Source organism: Bombina bombina, chromosome 4 (assembly GCF_027579735.1).
Source record: "Bombina bombina isolate aBomBom1 chromosome 4, aBomBom1.pri, whole genome shotgun sequence".
NCBI lineage: Eukaryota > Metazoa > Chordata > Amphibia > Anura > Bombinatoridae > Bombina > Bombina bombina.
In genome coordinates, this window is record NC_069502.1 from 267,008,668 (window position 1) to 267,026,695 (window position 18,028).

The 18,028-nt window shown below is 38.5% G+C and overlaps 1 protein-coding gene across 1 annotated transcript in view; it reads right to left on the reverse strand.

The window, feature by feature from the left end:
• Positions 1 to 18,028, reverse strand: part of LOC128655341 (diacylglycerol O-acyltransferase 2) — a 107,315-nt gene that overhangs the window by 50,191 nt on the left and 39,096 nt on the right. Inside the window, exons 2-5 of the mRNA XM_053708990.1 lie at positions 12,728 to 12,818; positions 11,297 to 11,404; positions 6,145 to 6,215; positions 4,325 to 4,529 (exon numbers count right to left, since the gene is read on the reverse strand). Coding sequence (XP_053564965.1) covers positions 4,325 to 4,529; positions 6,145 to 6,215; positions 11,297 to 11,404; positions 12,728 to 12,818 — 475 coding nt within the window. The remainder of the gene's footprint in view (positions 1 to 4,324; positions 4,530 to 6,144; positions 6,216 to 11,296; positions 11,405 to 12,727; positions 12,819 to 18,028) is intronic.

Sequence of the window (18,028 nt, forward strand, 5' to 3'; positions counted from 1 at the left end):
CACTGAAGGACGAAGTATTCAAGTGTGGATCAAAAGGCTGTTTGATTCCAGTTACACCGTAGAACAGATTTTTGGCAGCTTTTCAAATATAACATTTTGGAAACATAAAAATGTTATATAAATCAGGATGCCAAATCATGAAACATTAAGAGGTTAAGAATAAACTCATAATTAGGACATAATATTACCCTGATGACAGCAAATTGTGATGAAAACAAAGTGACAGAATTATTTAAAAACACTAAAATAGCCAAAGCAAAGTAAACCCAGGTAACACCTAGGGGTAGATTTACCATAGGTCGAGCGACTATGATTCGCTGTAGCAAATCCTGTCTGTTCTACCTCGCTGTCTGCATTTAACATTGCAATGCAATGCCGCTCCCTGCTCACCGGCGGCTAGCAGGGGGTGTCAATCATTCCAATCATATTGGGATGATTTCAGTTTCAGGCGGACCTGAAACGATAGTTGGAGGAAGCAGCATCCGCTGCTTGGTAAATCTACTCCCTAGAGACATCCATTGTATTTAATATCAGGCTCTTGAAATCTTTTTATTAAATGAATAAAAATCATTGCAAACAAACGCCTAGATTACGAGTTTTTGACGGTAAGGCTGTGCGGGGCTAACGAGCCTTCTTTTCTTACCGCTCACTTAAGCTAACGCTGGTATTACGAGTTTTCTTCAAGCCGGCGTTAGCCTCAGAAAAGTGAGCTCCACATCTCACTGTAATACCAGCGTTGCTTATGGTAGCGGTAAGCTGGCTAAACGTGCTCGTGCAAGATTTCCCCATAGGAAACAATGGGGCTGAGCTGGCTGAAAAAAAACCTAACACCTGCAAAAAAGCAGCGTTCAGCTCCTAACGCAGCCCCATTGTTTCCTATGGGAAAATGAATTTTATGTCTGCACCTAACACCCTAACATGAACCCCGAGTCTAAACACCCCTAATCTTATACTTATTAACCCCTAATCTGCCGCCCCCGCTATCGCTGACACCTACATTATATTATTAACCCCTAATCTTCCACTCCGGACACCGCTGCAACCTACATTATACTTATGAACCTCTAATCTACTGCCCCCAACATCGCAGACACCTACATTATAGTTATTAACCCCTAATCTGCCCCCCCAACGTCGCTGCAACTATATTAAATTTATTAACCTCTAAACCTAAGTCTAACCCTAACAACCCCTTAACTTAAATATAATTTAAAATAATCTAAATAAATTTACTACAATTAAATAAATCATTCCTATTTAAAACTAAATACTTACCTATAAATAAACCCTAAGCTAGCTACAATATAACTAATAGTTACATTGTAGCTAGCTTAGGATTTATATTTATTTTACAGGCAACTTTGTATTTATTTTAACTAGGTAGAACAGTTATTAAATAGTTATTAACTATTTAATAACTACCTAGCTAAAATAAGTACAAAAGTACCTGTAAAATATACCCTAACCTAAGTTACAATTACACCTAACACTACACTATAATTAAACTAATTACCTAAACTACCTACAATTAATTACAATTAAATAAACTAAATTACGGAAAAAAAAAAAAAGCCTCCCAAAATAATAAAATTCCCTACCCTATACTAAATTACAAATAGCCCTTAAAAGGGCCTTTTGCGGGGCATTGCCCCAAAGTAATCAGCTCTTTCACCTGTAAAAAAAAAATACAATACCCCCCAACATTAAAACCCACCACCCACACACCCAACCCTACTCTAAAACCCACCCCATCCCCCGTTAAAAAAACCTAACACTACCCCCTTGATTTGAAGATCACCCTACCGATCTAATCAGCCAGTAGGATTTAGCTTGCATTCTATTGGCTGTTCCAATCAGCAAATAGAATGTGAGGTCAATTCTATTGGCTGATTGCATAAGCCAATAAGATGTTTCCTACCTTAATTCCGATCAGCCAATCGGAATTGAAGGGACGCCATCTTGGATGACGTCACTTAAAGGACCAGTCATTCAGTCGTCGGACGTCGGATGAAGAGGATGCTCCGCGTCGGATGTCTTGAAGATGGAGCCGCTCCGCACCGGAAGAACGAAGATAGAAGATGCCGCCTGGATGAAGACTTCGGCCGGTCTGGAGGTCCTCTTCTGGCCGGATAGGATGAAGACTTCGGACCCTCTGGAGGACCACTTGTGCCCGGCTGGGTGAAGACGTCTCAAGGTAGGGTGATCTTCAAGGGGGTAGTGTTAGGTTTTTTTAAGGGGGGATTGGGTGGGTTTTAGAGTAGGGTTGGGTGTGTGGGTGGTGGGTTTTAATGTTGGGGGGTATTGTATTTTTTTTTTACAGGTGAAAGAGCTGATTACTTTGGGGCAATGCCCCGCAAAAGGCCCATTTAAGGGCTATTTGTAATTTAGTATAGAGTAGGGAATTTTATTATTTTGGGGGGCTTTTTTATTTTATTAGGGGGATTAGATTAGGTGTAATTAGTTTAAAATTCTTGTAATTCTTTTTTTATTTTCTGTAATTTAGTGTGTTTTTTTCGTAATTTAGTTTTTTTAATTTAATTGTAATTAATTGTAGGTAGTTTAGGTAATTAGTTTAATTATAGTGCAGTGTTAGGTGTAATTGTAACTTAGGTTAGGGTTTATTTTACAGATACGTTTGTACTTATTTTAGCTAGGTAGTTATTAAATAGTTAATAACTATTTAATAACTATTGTACCTAGTTAAAATAAATACAAAGTTGCCTGTAAAATAAATATAAATCCTAAACTAGCTACAATGTAACTATTAGTTATATTGTAGCTAGCTTAGGGTTTATTTTATAGGTAAGTATTTAGTTTTAAATAGGAATAATTTATTTAATTGTAGTAATTTAATTTCGTTTTATTTAAATTATATTTAAGTTAGAGGGGGGTTAGGGTTAGATTTAGGGGTTAATAAATTTAATATAGTAGCGGCGACGTTGGGGGCGGCAGATTAGGGGTTAATAAATGTAGGTAGGTGTCGGCGATGTTAGGGACGGCAGATTAGGGGTTAATAAAATTTAACTCATGTTTGCAAGGCGGGAGTGCGGCGGTTTAGGGGTTAATACATTTATTAAAGTTGCGGCGATGTCCGGTGGGCAGATTAGAAGTTAAATAATTTTATTATAGTGTTTGCGATGTGGGGGGGCCTCGGTTTAGGGGTTAATAGGTAGTTTATGGGTGTTAGTGTACTTTGTAGCACTTTAGTTAAGAGCTTTATGTTCCGGCGTTAGCCCATAAAACTCTTAACTACTGACTTTTAAATGCGGTAAGAGTCTGGACAGGAGAGGGTCTACCGCTCACTTTTAAAGGCGAACGTAATACCGGCGTTAGGAAAATCACATTAAAAAGATAGAATACGCAATTGACGTAAGGGGATTTGCGGTATGCTAAAATTGCAGGGAAAAAAGTGAGCGGTAGACCCTCTCCTGCCTGACTCGTAATACCAGCGGGCATTAAAAAGCAGCGTTGGGACCCCTCAATGCTGCGCTTTAAGGCTAACGCAAGACTCGTAATCTAGCCGAAAGAAAACATAGTATCATAGTAGATAATGTTGAAAAAAGACAAAAGTCCATCCAGTTTAACCTATATAGAGACTACCTGATTTACAATAAGAAGCTGCCACTTGAACATACATTAATACAATTAGAAAGCTGACCCATTTAACACAAACAACCACATCCCTGAGTTTCTAGCCAGAAATGTATCCAAGCCATTTTTAAATTTGTCTAAGGTTCTAGCATTTGCTACCTCCATAGGCATTGTTACCTCTTGTCACAAACAATTACCTTGGAATAAACAGAGTGTCTGCCAACTCTGTATAAGAGAGAAAACAGAGCCAATTTGGCTAACCTCTGCTTATAGTCTAAATACTCCATGCTATAGATAGAAGTAAAAACTGCAATTTTTTTAATTTTAATCTTTTACAAAACTGGAATGGAACCTTTTTGGCCCAATATATATATTTTTTCCAAGAGGGAGGCTATTGGAAAAATTACATTTATTAAGCCTAAACATTTTTTGTTTTTTCTCTCTCAGGGGTTCACGTGCACCTGTGCTCCTATTGAGGAGTCTCCACTGTATATAAATAAATACAACATTCTGCTATGTGAAGAACATTGGAATGAGTAATAGTCATATTTTCATGTTGGGTTAGCACACATGAGATTATGCGATCAGGTTTTGTGCGTGAGTTAGGTTATTTTTTCTTTTTTTTCGCAACCAATGGCGTCAAATAACGCTCCACTTATAATCTTGCCCAAAATGTTTTAGCAGAAAATAAATAAATAAATAAATAAATAAATAAATAAATAATGTGTTTTACCTGCAGCCAGAAGATAGTCACGGTATAAAGGCATCCTAAAATTGCCTGCTAAGGTTGTAAGATAAGTCTTCAATCCAGGAAACATTTTAGAAAAGTCACTTGTATCTGTACCAAAATTACAGAAAGCCCCAAAACTCATTATTCCATGAGGGTGATATCCAAAAATGTAGTTTTGCTGAGGGTCCAAATCTGCAATTTTATGAAGCTGGAATAAAAACCAAAACATGAATATACATTTTAGAACCTAGTGAAATACTACAAAGAACGGGGTGTTCAAACTGGAGCTCAGCTAATCAGATGTCCTATTTACCATAATTGTGACCTTATAAAGGGAGAAAACTCTAGTATCTCTCCTAACAACCCAAATGTTTAGAGAGCAGGTTGTATTTCTGGCTGCCATATAAAATAATAGCAATGTTTCAATGTCACTATAATAAATATCCAACTCAAAATGGAATCACTCTTTTTTTGCACTTTGGAATCCTCACTCTAATACTTTTTACACAGTGATTGCTTCATTAATGCAGAAGCTCAGTTGTGTGTTTGTCTCTAGTTGACCACAGAAGATGGGATAAGATATGAAGCTTTCAAAAAATGATGTGCAACTCTGCTGCAAACCAGATTACAAATTTAAAAGGAAATATTTTTATACATGAAATATAACTGGTACAAGGATTATGATTTATATAGCTGTGGTATGTTTTTGTTTTTAGCTTTTACACTCAAAGCAACAGGGTTTGTGTTTATAACAGGGGTATCAAGCTTAAATTATCAGGGGGCCACTGGCAATGTGTTCTACCGTGGGAGCCGTGGAAGTGACATTTACCCACGGTGGGATCTGTATCCCACAATAGACATACACAGTTATCTATATCTTGTGAATGCCAAGTAAAGTAACCATACTGAAACTATATAACAGAGTAAAAAGTGACTTTTATCCAAGCAGTGCATGGTGGGATTATATGCTGGACAATGCATGCTTGTCTTTATAGTTATCTTGTGAGTGCCTGAATAGAACGTCAACTAGTTACACCTCTTAAAACCCTTAAAAAAAATAACGGTCCCAATTAATGATTAACAAGGGAGGGTAAGAGGAAACTATTTTAAAGGGACAATCTAGTAAAAAATAAACGTTCACGATTCAGATAGGGCATTTAATTTTAAACAACTTTCCAATTTACTTTTATCATCTAATTTGCTTTGTTCTCTTGGTATTCTCAGTTAAAAACGAAACCCAGGTAGGTTCATATGCTAATGTCTAAGTCTTGAAGGCCACCTCTTATCACATGCTTTTTTATTTGCTTTTCACAACAGGGAAGTGCTAGTTCGTGTAAGCCATATAGATAACATTGTGATCATGCTTGTGGCAGACACTGCACTAATTGGCTAAAATGCAAGTCAATAGATAATAAATAAAATGTCAGGTCAATGATCAGGTGGCTGTCAGAAGACTCTTAGATACAAGGTAATCACAGAGGTAAAAAGTATATTAATATAACTGTGTTGGTTATGCAAAACTGGGGAATTGGTAATAAAAGGGATTATCTATCTTATAAAACAAACATTCTGGTGAAAACTGTCCCTGGGGCTAGTACTTTGAGACCCCTGGTTTATAATGATATATTACCATGTACCGCTTGTAAAAATTACAAGCAATGGAAGGTTTGGAATAGATCCTAGCAGTTAACCCAGTATGCACAGGTTCTTGACTTTAGTAAACAAAAAAAATGTCTATACAGGTATATAATGTACAAATGGGAAACTCAAGTGTTTAAAGCATGTTTTAGTACAGCATTTATTTCAAAATGTATATAACCTACCCGTACAGGGAAATAATCTCTAATATGTTTCCATAGTGGCCATCTACTCATCCACTGAGACTTCCTTCCACCTGGAAAACATGAGTAAGCAACAGAAGAGAACTTATTACAGCAGAGCAATATGGATTCCAAAATTATTAACAGACTCATCCAAATTTGAATATGCACTCCCGAAATCACTATAAATTAAATAAGAGACATATGGTCCCATAGCAATATGACAATGTTGTGACTGTTATGACCAGATCCAGGGCAGCCACTAGAGAATATGGGGCCCCTGACTAAACCATTGGTCACCCCCCCCCTCTTTAAATAGTGACTAAAATGTATTTTTCAGGTGTAGTCTCGGTAGTAACACACACAGACAAACACAAACAAAGAAAGACGTACACACAGATACACTCAAAACACACAGACACACTCAAAGCAAACACTTACACATAGATCAACTCAAACACATACAGACTCAAAAACACACAGGGGTCTCTTTATGCAGGTGCGAACAGACATGATCCGCTATAGCGAATCATGTCCGCCGCACATCAATAAATGCTGACAGCATACGCTGTCGGCATTTATTATTGCACCAGCTGGTGCAATACCGCCCCCTGCAGATTTGCGGCCGCTAGCAGGGAGTGTCAATCAACCCGATCGTATTCGATCAGGTTGATTGCTGTCTGCCACCTCAGAGGTGGCGGACGAGTTAAGGAGCAGCGTTCTTAGGACCGCAGCTTCTTAACTTCCGCTTCAGTTGGAACTGAAGCAGAGAGGGTTGGAAGCAGCATCCGCTGCTTCATAAATAGACCCCACACACTCACTCAAAACACACACTCACACAGAGGCTAACTCAAACAAATACAGACTCACATATACATAAACATACGCAGACAAGCACACACAGGTTCACTCAAATACACACAGAGAATTACAGATAGATACAGACACACAAATACAGGCCCAGTCAAACACACACTCAAACATTAAGACAGCCTGATATAGATGCACAATAGTAGACAGTAATTGAATTGGTAGGTGCGGGGGGGGGGATCAATAAAATAATCTTATGTATTTTTTTATACTAATCCAGTAAGTGCCTATCATCCATCTGTGTGTGTGTATATACAGTATGTATATATATATATATATATATATATATATATATATATATATAAAATTTTAGTTTTTTTTAATTATGTGTGCATTCTATGGAATATATATATATATATATATATAAATAAATAAACTCATGCTGAGATTTGCACACAAGCACTCACGTTGGTGTAGGCAACAATTAAACAGACCCCTTACATAGACACATTTATGCTATGTAAGAATACTTAAAGGGACGTGAAACCCAAGCATTTTCTTTCATGATTCAGGTAGAGAATACAATTTTAAACAACTTTCCAATTTACTTCTATTATTTAATGTGTTCCTTCTCTTGTTATCCTTTGCTGAAAGGTTTATCTAGGTAAGCTCAGGAGCAGCAAAGAACCTAGGTTCTAGCTGCTGATTGGTGGCTGCATATATATACCAATTGTCATTGGCTCACCCATGTGTTCAGTTAGAAACCAGTAGTGCATTGCTACTCCTTCAACGAATAATACCAAGAGAATGAAACAAATTAGATAATAGAAGTAAATTAGAAAGTTGTTTAAAATTATATTTTCTATCTGAATCATGAAATAAAATATTTGGGTTTCATGCCACTTTAAAAAATGTGTCTAATATGGATATCTGTGTTGATGTCTGGAGTTTTTGACTATACATAAGTACTGCCACCCTTTACAAGAAGCTTGCAAACAAAAACCCACAATAAAACAAGCACTCACACGTATACCAACCTCACTTTCCATTTTTTTTACAATCATCCACCAAGTTTCACAAACACCTAAAATTTCATAGGAATAAATATATCACATATTAAGACACACAGGCATTCACAGCCATACACACACAGACATTGCCACCAGCACACACTCATACAGGGCAACTCCCCCAGAGACAACACTGGCACACACAGACATTGCCACCAGCACACACTCATACAGAGCAACTCCCCCAGACACAACACTGGCACACACACAGACATTGTCACCAGCACACACTCATACAGAGCAACTCTCCCAGAGACAACACTGGCACACACACAGACATTGTAAGTAATACACACTCATACAAAGCAGATACCCAGACACAACACTGGCACACACACAGGCATTGTCAGTAATACACACTCATACAAAGCAGCTACCCAGACACAACACAGGCACACACACACACACAGACATTGTAAGTAATACACACTCATACAAAGCAGCTACCCAGACACAACACTGGCGCACACACACACACAGACATTGTAGGTAATACACACTCATACAAAGCAGCTCCCCCAGACACAACACTGACACATACACACATACACAGACATTGTCAGTAATACACACTCATACAAAGCAGCAACCCAGACAACACTGGCACACACACACACACACAGACATTGTCAGTAATACACACTCATACAAAGCAGCTACCCAGACACAACACTGGCACACACACACACAGACATTGTCAGTAATACACACTCATACAAAGCAGCTCCCCAGACACAACACTGGCACACACACACACACACAGACATTGTAAGTAATACACACTCATACAAGGCAGCTCCCCCAGACACAACACTGGCACACACACACAGACATTGTCAGTAATACACACTCATACAAAGCAGCTACCCAGACACAACACTGGCACACACACACACACACACATTGTAAGTAATACACACTCATACAAAGCAGCTCCCCCAGACACAACACTGACACACACACACACACAGACATTGTCAGTAATACACACTCATACAAAGCAGCTCCCCCAGACACAACACTGGCACACACACACAGACATTGTCAGTAATACACACTCATACAAAGCAGCTCCCCCAGACACAACACTGACACACACACACATTGTAAGTAATACACACTCATACAAAGCAGCTCCCCCAGACACAACACTGGCACACACACACACAGATATTGTCAGTAATACACACTCATACAAAGCAGCTACCCAGAAAACACTGGCACACACACACACACAGACATTGTCAGTAATACACACTCATACAAAGCAGCTACCCAGACACAACACTGGCACACACACACACAGACATTGTAAGTAATACACACTAATACAAAGCAGCTCCCCCAGACACAACACTGGCACACACACACACAGACATTGTCAGTAATACACACTCATACAAAGCAGCTCCCCAGACACAACACTGGCACACACACACACAGACATTGTAAGTAATACACACTCATACAAAGCAGCTCCCCAGACACAACACTGGCACACACACACAGACATTGTCAGTAATACACACTCATACAAAGCAGCTACCCAGACACAACACTGGCACACACACACACACACACACACAGACATTGTAAGTAATACACACTCATACAAAGCAGCTCCCCCAGACACAACACTGGCACACACACACATACACAGACATTGTCAGTAATACACACTCATACAAAGCAGCTCCCCAGACACAACACTGGCACACACACACACACACAGACATTGTAAGTAATACACACTCATACAAAGCGGCTCCCCAGACACAACACTGGCACACACACACACAGACATTGTAAGTAATACACACTCATACAAAGCAGCTCCCCAGACACAACACTGGCACACACACACAGACATTGTCAGTAATACACACTCATACAAAGCAGCTCCCCAGACACAACACTGGCACACACACACACACACACACACACACACACAGACATTGTAAGTAATACACACTCATACAAAGCAGTTACCCAAACAACCCAGGGTATTCCAAAAGGGGTATGTCTAGCCTTTTATTGTAGCCACTTAGTCACAACATCTGGCCAAATTTAGTGTTCATATTATAATTTTTTTAGTTTATGACACAAACACTGCCCTTTCGCTGTTTATATCATACTTACATGTTTTACTGCTATAAAACACCAATATTTGTATTTAGCGATGTCCCACAAGTACGATACCCCCTACATACAGGTTTTATGGGGTTTCGGGAAGTCACAGGGCCAAATATGAAGCCTTCCCATTAACATAGAAATTTGGCACATTGATATTCTGGGCCTTTGTTGCCTTTGAGACAATCTGGTTAAACAAAATATCGGATATAATATTTAACAAAAATTCCAAAAATGTATATGGTTTCTGTGTGCCTGGCTTTTTGTAGAGCAAATACGAATTATACACTGCGATCTGCATAACGTAAAAGGCTACTTTTTTGTACCTGATTTTGGTCTTTTGTTGAAGTAGATATGGCTGTAGGCACTGGTCACCTAAATCTACTCCCCACCCCCCATATTTTTTCTGTACTCCACAATGTACTTTGGCTTTGGGATCTGTGCATCTTTTCCCTTTACAGACACTGGCACTGTAGTTTGATTGTGCATTGTGGAGAGCATGTACACTTCTTTTTTGTCAGTGTACCGAAGGGCCAGTAGCTCATCATGTCGTAAAGCCGACTTTGTGCCCCTACGTTTCTTTCCATATGTCAGCTTCTAGGGGAAACCTGTACGATTATTCGCACTGTGCCACAGGCCAGGGTATCTAGTGTAAATGTTATCTAGCCATTAAATGGTACCCTTTGTTTAGCCAGATCGTAGGAGATCCCACATAATTTTCCGATTTTGTTTTTATATATTTATTGTTTTTAATATGAAGCACACACACAGTGGGACAAGCTGATTTGCCTTCCTCTCTCCCTCAGATCGTAGTGAGGGAAGAGAGGAAGCAGATACACTTGTAACAAGCAATGATCCCACTTGTTGCAGGGGCAGATTGATATCCCTCGAGTGCTGATTGGATCCTGGGGGACTGCCTGAGATGCATGTCCCCCAACTAGATTCAGCACTCAGGAGGCAATGGAGGGGGAGCAGGAGATGGAAACCATTAGGACGATCTATGCCGTCCTAACGGCGCTAAAGCCTGGAGCAGTTAGGACAGCATAGAACGTTCTAATGGTGATAAGGGGTTAGTTTGCAAATGCTGTGCTACACAGCCAGTAACCCTTAGAAAGTGCCTTATGCTGTAAATAGTAACCCCTTACCTCTATCGGGTGTCTTCCAATCAGATGCTAACCAAGCAGTATACAAAGCTAGCAGAGGCCATAACGGACTGAAGACAAGCCACATAATCAGCAGAAAACATGACGGACCTGTGAATCAACCAGAAAATTATTATCTGCCATTGTCACACTGTTAGTATAAAAGTAGCAACACTACAGCATGTATACATTCATGGTAAGTTCACATTACATTTAGCTGCTATGCAAACTTTAGTGTGATTATTAGTATCTTTACAAATTAAACATACTTGTTAAAAATTGGCTACATATATACTGTTTTTTTTTTCTAAACATTGTATTGTTATCCATTGATAAAAATGTATATTAGCATCTGAGCAAATACCCATAGCATGTGTGATATATAAAACACAAGCTAAATATACGATTCTAGCACAACCCAGAACTGTAAATCATGAATATAGGTAACTAAACATTCTGGTGTTTCTTTTCAAGTATATAAATGGGTAATTATAGCTGTTGGAATACATTTTGGTAGCTAGTTGTAATGGATAGTTGTGTCTATGTGCTATATTTGAGTGGTTACATAGAGTAAAAATGTGAGGCTGGCATTTACAATTCACAGAGAAAGAGTCAGAAAAGAGGGGACAAATATCAGTGATAACATGTGCAGCAAGGGTAAGGTGCTTGTTGTACACATACTCCATGCATTATTTGAAAAATGGTGTCTCATTGGCATAAAAAATGGCTGAAGTAGATTCTTAGATATAGAGAGAAAAATTCAAGAAGAGCATTTGCCCTCTCTTCCCCCTTTCAGACACCAGGATAATGTCTGTGATTCAGGGTTTTAATTGTAGACTTATAGGGGCCGATTTACCATCGTGCAGGTGGACATGATCCGCTGTAGTGGATCATGTCTGCCGCACGTCGATTAATGCCGACAGCATACAATGTCGGCATTTATCATTGCACAAGCATTTCTCATTAAAATGCTTGTGCAATACCGCCCCCTGCACATTCGCAGCCAATTGGCCGCTAACAGGGGGTGTCAATCATCCCGATCGTATCCGATCGGGGTGATTGCTGTCTGCCGCCTCAGAGGTGGTGGACAAGTTAAGGAGCAGCGGTCTTATGAGTGGGTCGGAACCAGCATCCGCTGCTTAATAAATTGACCCCAAAGGGCTGAGTGAATGAAACCTGTAGACAAGGTATGTTGTTAAAATGAATGCAGGCTCCTGCCATTCAAGAAGCCTACACTGCTCATTATAACCAGCTTTCCCCCTCGTCATTACAGTAAATCAGAACTTCATGTTTTCCAAGCAAAGAAAAATGACTGTGTATTTTCTCCATTTGTTAAGCAAACAAATTCAGCATCTTGGAAATGTATTTAAACATAAACTTCAATAATATAAAAGAGTTAGGATGTTCACAGGAATGAACAGATACTATACATACCCAGAAAAAGGAAGGTCAGGATCCATTGTAGAACACTGAGGGTCTGTAGGTGCTCAGAGCACTCACTGAGTTGTTTTAGAGCTCCAGGTTTCTGCATAAATCAAAATGATTTGTTATGAATCCTATGAACTGGGTAAAATGTATCTTACCCCAAATAGCTTATTTATGTTGAGCTATCATTTACATGTGCATATAATAAATAATAGTTTACGCCTCAATTAAATCAGCAGAATCTTATATTTAAAGAGACCTGAAACACCAAATATTTCATGATTCAGATATAGCATACAATTGTAAACAACTTTTAAAATTATTTCTGTTACCAAATTTGTTTCATTCTCTTGATATCCTTAGTTGAAAGAGCAGCAATGTACTACTGGGAGGTACCTGAACACATCAGGTGAGCTAAATACAAGAGGCATATGTGTGCAGTCACCAATTAGCTGCTAGCTCCCAGTAGTTTATTGCTGCTACTCCAGAGCTTAGGTATGTCTTTCAACAAAGAATACCAACAATGAATACGAAGAGAAAAAAGCAAATTAGATAATGTAAGTAAATTGTAAAGTTGTTTAAAACTACATGATCTATAATAAATCTTTAAAAAGGACACTGAACCCCAATTTTTTCTTTCGTGATTCAGATAGATCATGCAATTTTAAGCAACTTTCTAATTTACTCCTATTATCAATTTTTCTTCGTTCTCTTGCTATCTTTATTTAAAAAAAAGGCATCTAAGCTTTTTTTTGGGTTCAGAACTGGACAGCACTTTTTATTGGTGGATGATTTTATTCACCAATCAGCAAGAACAACCCAGGTTGTTCACCAAAAATGGGCCGGCATCTTAACTTACATTCTTGAATTTCAAATAAAGTTACCAGAATGAAGAAAATGTGATAATATGAGTAAATTAGAAAGTTGTTAAAATGTCATGCTCTATCTGAATCACGAAAGAAAAAATTTGGGTTCAGTGTCCCTTTAAAAACAATTACTCAACTTGGGGGAACATCAAATTAAATAAAAAAAAAATAATATAATTACTTAGGATACTGAATGTTTTTACCCAACAAATTATCCATTTGTTAACACAGTAATACTATTTATACTTTTGTTTCTTTCTGATTGTGGAAATTTGTATTAGTTATAGCTAAAACGTAAAAGACAACCCCTGTGTAATGTCTAATATAACACAGACTATATTTTCTTGGAGTTGAAAGGCTTATCATCAATACTTAAAGGGACAGTCAACACCAGAATTTTTGTTGTTTAAAAAGATAATCCCTTTATTACCCATTACCCAGTTTTGCATAAACAACACTGTTATATTAATATACTTTTTACTTCTGTGACTAACTAATCTAAGCATCTTCTGACCACCCCCAATCACATGACTTTTAGTTATTATCTATTGACTTGCATTTTAGCCACGAGCATGATCACAATGCTATCTATTACTATATGGCCTACATGAGCTAGCGCTCTCCCCTGCTGTGAAAAGCAAATAAAAGAGACGGCCTTCAAGGGCTTAAAAATGATCATATGAGCTTTCCTAAGGCCTAGATTTGGAGTTTGGCGGTAGCCGTGAAAACCAGCGTTAGAGGCTCCTAACGCTGGTTTTAGGCTACCCCCGGTATTTGGAGTCACTCAAAAAAGGGTCTAACGCTCACTTTTCAGCCGCAACTTTTCCATACCGCAGATCCCCTTACGTCAATTGCGTATCCTATCTTTTCAATGGGATCTTTCTAACTCCGGTATTTAGAGTCGTGTCTGAAGTGAGCGTTAGAAATCTAAAGACAAAACTCCAGCCGCAGAAAAAAGTCAGTAGTTAAGAGCTTTCTGGGCTAACGCCGGTTCATAAAGCTCTTAACTACTGTACTCTAAAGTACACTAACACCCATAAACTACCTATGTACCCCTAAACCGAGGTCCCCCACATCGCCGCCACTCGATTACATTTTTTTAACCCCTAATCTGCCGACCGCCACCTACGTTATACTTATGTACCCCTAATCTGCTGCCCCTAACACCGCCGACCCCTGTATTATATTTATTAACCCCTAACCTGCCCCCCACAACGTCGCCGCCAGCTACCTACAATAATTAACCCCTAATTTGCCGACCGCAAAGCGCCGCCACCTACATTATAGCTATGTACCCCTAATCTGCTGCCCCTAACACCGCCGACCCCTATATTATATTTATTAACCCCTAATCTGCCGCCCTCAACGTCGCCTCCACCTGCCTACACTTATTAACCCCTAATCTGCCGAACGGACCGCACCACTATTATAATAAAGTTATTAACCCCTAATCCTCCTCACTAACCCTATAATAAATAGTATTAACCCCTAATCTGCCCTCCCTAACATCGCCGACACCTAACTTCAAACATTAACCCCTAATCTGCCGACCAGAGCTCACCACTATTCTAATAAATGTATTAACCCCTAAAGCTAAGTCTAACCCTAACACTAACACCCCCCTAACTTAAATATAATTTAAATCTAACGAAATTAATTAACTCTTATTAAATAAATTATTCCTATTTAAAGCTAAATACTTACCTGTAAAATAAATCCTAATATAGCTACAATATAAATTATAAATTATATTATAGCTATTTTAGGATTTATATTTATTTTACAGCTAACTTTGTATTTATTTTAACCAGGTACAATAGCTATTAAATAGTTAAGAACTATTTAATAGCTACCTAGTTAAAATAATTACAAAATTACCTGTAAAATAAATCCTAACCTAAGTTACAATTAAACCTAACACTACACTATCAATAAATAAAATACCTACAATTACCTACAATTAAACCTAACACTACACTATCAATAAATTAATTAAATAAAATACCTACAATTAAACCTAACACTACACTATCAATAAATAAATTAAATACAATTCCTACAAATAACTACAATGAAATAAACTAACTAAAGTACAAAAAATAAAAAAGAACTAAGTTACAAAAAATAAAAAAATATTTACAAACATAAGAAAAATATTGCAACAATTTTAAACTAATTACACCTACTCTAAGCCCCCTAATAAAATAACAAAGCCCCCCAAAATAAAAAAATGCCATACCCTATTCTAAATTACTAAAGTTCAAAGCTCTTTTACCTTACCAGCCCTGAACAGGGCCCTTTGCGGGGCATGCCCCAAGAAGTTCAGCTCTTTTGCCTGTAAAAAAAAAACATACAATACCCCCCCCAACATTACAACCCACCACCCACATACCCCTAATCTAACCCAAACCCCCCTTAAATAAACCTAACACTAAGCCCCTGAAGATCTTCCTACCTTATCTTCACCATACCAGGTTCACCGATCGATCCAGAAGAGCTCCTCCGATGTCCTGATCCAAGCCCAAGCGGGGGGCTGAAGAGGTCCATGATTCGGCTGAAGTCATCATCCAAGCGGGAGCTGAAGAGGTCCATGATCCGGCTGAAGTCTTCATCCAAGCGGGAGCTGAAGACGCCTACTAGCCGAATGACGGTTCCTTTAAATGACGTCATCCAAGATGGCGTCCCTCGATTTCCGATTGGCTGATAGGATTCTATCAGCCAATCGGAATTAAGGTAGGAATATTCTGATTGGCTGATGGAATCAGCCAATCAGAATCAAGTTCAATCCGATTGGCTGATCCGATCAGCCAATCAGATTGAGCTCGCATTCTATTGGCTGATCGGAACAGCCAATAGAATGCAAGCTCAATCTGATTGGCTGATTGAATCAGCCAATCGGATTGAACTTGATTCTGATTGGCTGATTCCATCAGCCAATCAGAATATTCCTACCTTAATTCCGATTGGCTGATAGAATCCTATCAGCCAATCGGAATTTGAGGGACGCCATCTTGGATGACGTCATTTAAAGGAACTGTCATTCGGCTAATAGGCGTCGGGAGAAGAGGATGTTCCGCGTCGGATGGAAGATGATGGCTCCCGAAGAAAGAAGATTGAAGATGCCGTTGATAGAACAGCCAATAGAATGCAAGCTCAATCTGATTGGCTGATTGAATCAGCCAATCGGATTGAACTTGATTCTGATTGGCTGATTCCATCAGCCAATCAGAATATTCCTACCTTAATTCCGATTGGCTGATAGAATCCTATCAGCCAATCGGAAATCGAGGGACGCCATCTTGGATGACGTCATTTAAAGGAACCGTCATTCGGCTAGTAGGCGTCTTCAGCTCCCGCTTGGATGAAGACTTCAGCCGGATCATGGACCTCTTCAGCCCCCCGCTTGGGCTTGGATCAGGACATCGGAGGAGCTCTTCTGGATCGATCGGTGAACCTGGTATTGTGAAGATAAGGTAGGAAGATCTTCAGGGGCTTAGTGTTAGGTTTATTTAAGGGGCGTTTGGGTTAGATTAGGGGTATGTGGGTGGTGGGTTGTAATGTTGGGGGGGGGGTATTGTATGTTTTTTTTTACAGGCAAAAGAGCTGAACTTCTTGGGGCATGCCCCGCAAAGGGCCCTGTTCAGGGCTGGTAAGGTAAAAGAGCTTTGAACTTTAGTAATTTAGAATAGGGTAGGGCATTTTTTTATTTTGGGGGGCTTTGTTATTTTATTAGGGGGCTTAGAGTAGGTGTAATTAGTTTAAAATTGTTGTAATATTTTTCTTATGTTTGTAAATATTTTTTTATTTTTTGTAACTTAGTTCTTTTTTATTTTTTGTACTTTAGTTAGTTTATTTCATTGTAGTTATTTGTAGGAATTGTATTTAATTTATTTATTGATAGTGTAGTGTTAGGTTTAATTGTAACTTAGGTTAGGATTTCTTTTACAGGTAAATTTGTAATTATTTTAACTATTTTAGCTATTAAATAGTTCTTAACTATTTAATAGCTATTGTACCTGGTTAAAATAAATACAAAGTTACCTGTAAAATAAATATTAATCCTAAAATAGCTATAATATAATTATAATTTATATTGTAGCTATATTAGGATTTATTTTACAGATAAGTATCTAGCTTTAAATAGGAATAATTTATTTAATAAGAGTTAATTAATTTTGTTAGATTAAAATTATATTTAATTTAGGGGGGTGTTAGTGTTAGGGTTAGACTTAGCTTTAGGGGTTAATACATTTATTAGAATAGCGGTGAGCTCCAGTCGGCAAATTAGGGGTTAATAATTGAAGTTAGGTGTCGGCGATGTTAGGGAGGGCAGATTAGGGGTTAATACTATTTATTATAGAGTTAGTGAGGCGGATTAGGGGTTAATAACTTTATAATAATAGCGGTCCGGTCGGCAGATTAGGGGTTAATAAGTGTAGGCAGG